The sequence below is a fragment of the Urtica dioica genome, chromosome 5 (genome assembly GCF_054948205.1).
Source record: "Urtica dioica subsp. dioica isolate 48M chromosome 5, U.dioica_male_clone48M_v1_H2, whole genome shotgun sequence".
Classification (NCBI taxonomy): domain Eukaryota; kingdom Viridiplantae; phylum Streptophyta; class Magnoliopsida; order Rosales; family Urticaceae; genus Urtica; species Urtica dioica.
In genome coordinates, this window is record NC_142760.1 from 4,499,091 (window position 1) to 4,503,338 (window position 4,248).

At 36.1% G+C, this 4,248-nt stretch overlaps 1 protein-coding gene across 1 annotated transcript; it reads right to left on the reverse strand.

The window, feature by feature from the left end:
- Positions 1 to 1,355: 1,355 nt before the first annotated feature.
- LOC149394929 (putative xyloglucan endotransglucosylase/hydrolase protein 23) lies at positions 1,356 to 3,760 on the reverse strand. The gene is made up of 3 exons (XM_089614872.1): positions 3,484 to 3,760; positions 2,835 to 3,028; positions 1,356 to 1,832 (listed from the first exon to the last, which is right to left on the reverse strand). The coding sequence occupies exons 1-3, from the start codon at positions 3,751 to 3,753 to the stop codon at positions 1,445 to 1,447; spliced, it is 852 nt and encodes a 283-aa protein (XP_089470998.1). The 5' UTR covers positions 3,754 to 3,760; the 3' UTR covers positions 1,356 to 1,444.
- Between the last annotated feature and the right edge of the window lie 488 nt (positions 3,761 to 4,248).

A 4,248-nucleotide genomic window follows, 5' to 3' on the forward strand; every position in this document is an offset into this window, starting at 1 on the left:
AGAAATCAGAATTGATTTTTTTTGGGCTAGGACAATTTCGGCTAGAAATCGTCTATCTTCCTCGCCAATTTCACGCCAGAAATGCTCGCCGGAGCTTCTGGAATACACGGCCGAGAAGAACCCAATAAAAAATTAAAACCTTAGACGAACCCAACCGATTTCATAGGAAATGGGAGGAATCAAACTCAATTCCTTACCTCCACCAAATCGACAGCGGTCCTGGTTCTTCTCCGGCAGTCCTCCCTGTCCGGTGGCGGCGCTTATCCTCTCTCGGCCGTCGTACACACGCCGAACTCGGTGGTAGCGCAGGACCCGTGTCAGGGGCGTGCGCTCAACGTCCGGTGGAGCTCGATGGCTGAGGACAGTCGCTCGAGGAAAAGAACGACGGCGGTGCTCTCCGATCTCGCGTTTGACGGAGATAGGCGGTGGCTCAATCTCAGTCGCACAGGAAAGAGAGAAAGAGCGAACTAGAGAAGGAGAGTGAGAGGCGAGAAAAAGAGAGGGTGAGTCGGAGCAGAGAGACGGCGCGGTGGTTATGGCGTGGTCGAGCAGTGAGAAACAGAGGGGAAGATAGCGGGATTTGATTTTCTCGATTTGGGACGACCATATTACCATTAAAACAGGGGCAAAATCGCAACTCCACTAATCGATCAAGCCACGTCAACAAATTTCGTCTAAATAGACGATTAATTAGACAGAATGACCAAATGTGATTTTCTCACATTCATCAGGTATCGATCCTACAGCTTTTTTCGCCGAAGGACCAACTTGTTACACACGACATAGTTCAGGGACTAAAAATGTCATTAATTCTTATTTTTTTAAATGCTCTCTGGAATCGATTTTTCTTATTTTTTTTATTTCTCATAGTCAAGAAGAAATTTGAATCTCCCATAACGCTCTTCTCTCGTACGTCACGTGAGAGCCGCGTGCTAATTTAACTGACTAAATATTAGATGGAAGGACGTCAGTGAGATCAAAACCAACATTGAGGGGAAAACATCAAGTTTTAAGAGTTTGGGGGATGAATTTTCATCATCAACACCATGTCTTTTATTCAATTTTGAAATAACACTTTTTTTTTTTAGGAAATTACGTGTCTTCGTAGTGCTCGAATCCACAACCTCAAATTGGTATGAGTGGACTGGACGTACTCCTCACTTAAGCTAACTCATTCGTAATACACTTTAAACATAATAATAGATAAATTTTAACTTCAGAAATAATTATACGCTTGTGAAATTATTAAAATCTCAGAAAAATGTACAATAGCTTATTAAGCTCAATTTAAATAATTTGAGTCAGCCTGGTTGTTTGTGCTGATTTTATTATGTTTGTCAGGTTTAAACCGTTCGAGAACAAAGATCAAACAAGCCCAATTTTATTATTTTTCCTTAAGCCGGCCATATATATATATGGATTTAACCCTTAATAGATATGAGTCTCAATTTGTAGTACATTCTATAGGGAGACCTTTTGGAAATCTCTTAGTGTCTGAGCAGTAATTGTAAATCATGTACTTCTCCTGAACTGATTTGAGCCTTGCCTGGCTAGCCGAGTCCAATTCCTTAGAGTCCAAGAAAGAGCTGGAGTTCGCGCCGCAAGAAGATGAACCCGAAGAAAAGACACAAGCTTCGTCCGCATCGAAGGCTCTGTAGGAAGCAGTGAAAGGGGCTTTGGTCCAATCTGTCTTGACAAGACCGCCTCTCGTTGCCCAATCTTCGCCGTCCCAAAGGCTTGAATAGATCCTCATCGGGTTGTTCTTTGGGTACGTAACGCCGATCGATTCCATGTTTTTGAACTCTCTTATGGGCCTTCCATCTATGTAAAACCTGACAACAAAAAAACCCGAGATCAATAACTTGAAATTTTTTATTTTTTTTGTGCACGCGCGCGCAAAAATACGTAGCTGATAGTTTCATAAAATTTTGTTAATTCTTCCCAAAATTTACTGCTTTGATTACCACACAATTTTATCTGTTTTACTACAGTTTTTCATATTTTCCAAGCCTATGTTACATTTTTTGCCGAAAACATATTTTTTTAACTTTCGGCCACGGAGGCGAATTTTATATATATATATATATATATATATATATATATATATATATATATATATATACACACACACATATATATAATAAATAAAATAATGTTTTGTGAAAATTCTATAAGATCAACCCAAAAGATACTTGTATGGGCGGAAATCCTCTTAAGTATAGGAAATTACCGAGCTTCTGAAAATATTATCCTAGCATCAAGAGTGTAGTTTTTATAAGTAATATTCTTTTTTTAGTAAAATTGTAAGTAATATTCTTGAAGTTAAAGATAATCAGCTTTCCAGCTTGCTAAGAAGACAGTGCATTATTGTTAAAATGGCCATAGTTTTTGTGTGGGATTCTTTACTAGAAACGCTCATTTTATATTAGTAATTTTTGTAAAGCATGATATATAATTACGAAATTTATCAACAGAATTAATTATCTACTATAACATTCTACCCAAATTATGCACCAAAACTTATGTTTTATCGTTTTTTTAACTAGATCGTGTATCTAACCGGTAAATGAATCATTGCAACTTTTCTGATTGTGTAAACCCCAACCAAAGTTTAAATAGAAGCTAGTAGATTCAATCATGATAGAGTTATGAGTAGGAATCTAATAAATCCCATCATGTAGTTTAAGTGATGATTTTCACTTTGTCTGATTAGGTGATGATAATAATGTTCTGCAAGTTACTTTCCATGTCCAAATTTGTTTTTCCTTTTCAAAATCTGAGTTTTTCAGAAAGTTCAACACGCAATATGATAACACGTCACCGTAACAGCTTACACAATATGGTTTGGGTTCCAGAGAAAAGAGTATGTGTGGAACTCTGAAGTTGGGTCGAACCATACGTAAAACTGTTGTTCTTTGTTGCCTTTTCCTTCACTGAACACGTTTGTGTGAACGATGTACGGATCACCACTCAGGTTTCCCAAAAACTCAAAATCGATCTCGTCCCACGTTGATCCCTCTGATCGCAGCTGCAAAAATTAAAAATAAAAATATCTACGATTTGTCAGAAATGATTTTTTTTTTTTTCGTTTGCTAGCCGTTTTATATACTCGATATACGAATAAACATGTATGATAAATAGGTGAACATTACACGTATATTTCATACTATTCCATTCAATAATGTTATTCAATTTTAATTCCAATTGTATAATTAAAAAATCAATAATTTTTTGGTGAAATTATACAAATTTATTACTTTAGTAACGAAAATTCAAATATTTTATATTCCCTAGGTCTAGATTTTTTGTTTTACTTGATTTTAGTCATATATAAATTAATCAACCAACCAATATCTAGGAATCATAACATCTGGCTGATATCCCGTTGCATTATTCAACGAAAAATAAACGTGACCGATAAACGGATAGAATATGTTTAGAGAATTAACTCACGTAAGAAAAATAAAAGGTTAACTAACTTACATAATAAGCTGTAACAGTCCCTGCAGAGTTATTGGGAACAAGCTTGATTTGCATATTGATCATTCCATATAAATATTGATTCTTCGACTGAAACCCAGACCCGGAAGCTTTGTCCATGGAAAGCGTGAGAACTTGACCGTTATTATCGATCTTTCCACGTCCGTCTCCCCAAGTTATGTCAAACTCTTGGTTCAAGTTTCCGGCGAATGAAACGAGTGCCAACAAGCTTGCGTACGCCACAAGAAAAGCAAAGCTCTTAGAAGCAGCCATATCTTTTTTTTTTGGTAATAAAAAGAAGAGATTATCGATGTATATTTATACTACGTGAGGAATTAAATGCATGAAGAAAATTTGAGCCTGCTTTGAAATTTTTGTACAACAAAGCGGTCTTCCAAAGTTGTTTGGTAATCACAACAATGGAGTTGGTGGGTGTTGGCGTGTGGGGATGAGTAATTAGGGTCTAAGATGTTAACAGCTGGATTCCATAAACATGCCTTATATGTAAATAATTACATAACCATGCAACTAATGATTACGTCCTCAAATATGCTTTTATCTATATGTGAAAAATATGCTATCTATGTACATCACTTTCAGGGTTTTTTTTCCTTGTATCACATTTTTTTATCTGATCAATCTTTAAAACTCTTGATTTTGGATAACTAGCCGTTCTATAATGTTAAATTACCCATATCAAACCTTCTAATTTTAGGATGAATATATAATACTAAGAATAGCGCTGAAAACTAAAAGGTTATTTAGTAA

Excerpts from the sequence above, each read along its gene's own strand:
- LOC149394929 (XM_089614872.1), bottom strand. The coding sequence starts at position 3,753 with ATGGCTGCTTCTAAGAGCTTTGCTTTTCTTGTGGCGTACGCAAGCTTG. Across the intron at positions 3,029-3,483 it reads GGACTGTTACAGCTTATTAT|CTGCGATCAGAGGGATCAAC; the intron begins GTAAGTTAGTTA and ends TAATTTTTGCAG. Across the intron at positions 1,833-2,834 it reads TGGAACCCAAACCATATTGT|GTTTTACATAGATGGAAGGC; the intron begins GTAAGCTGTTAC and ends TTTTGTTGTCAG.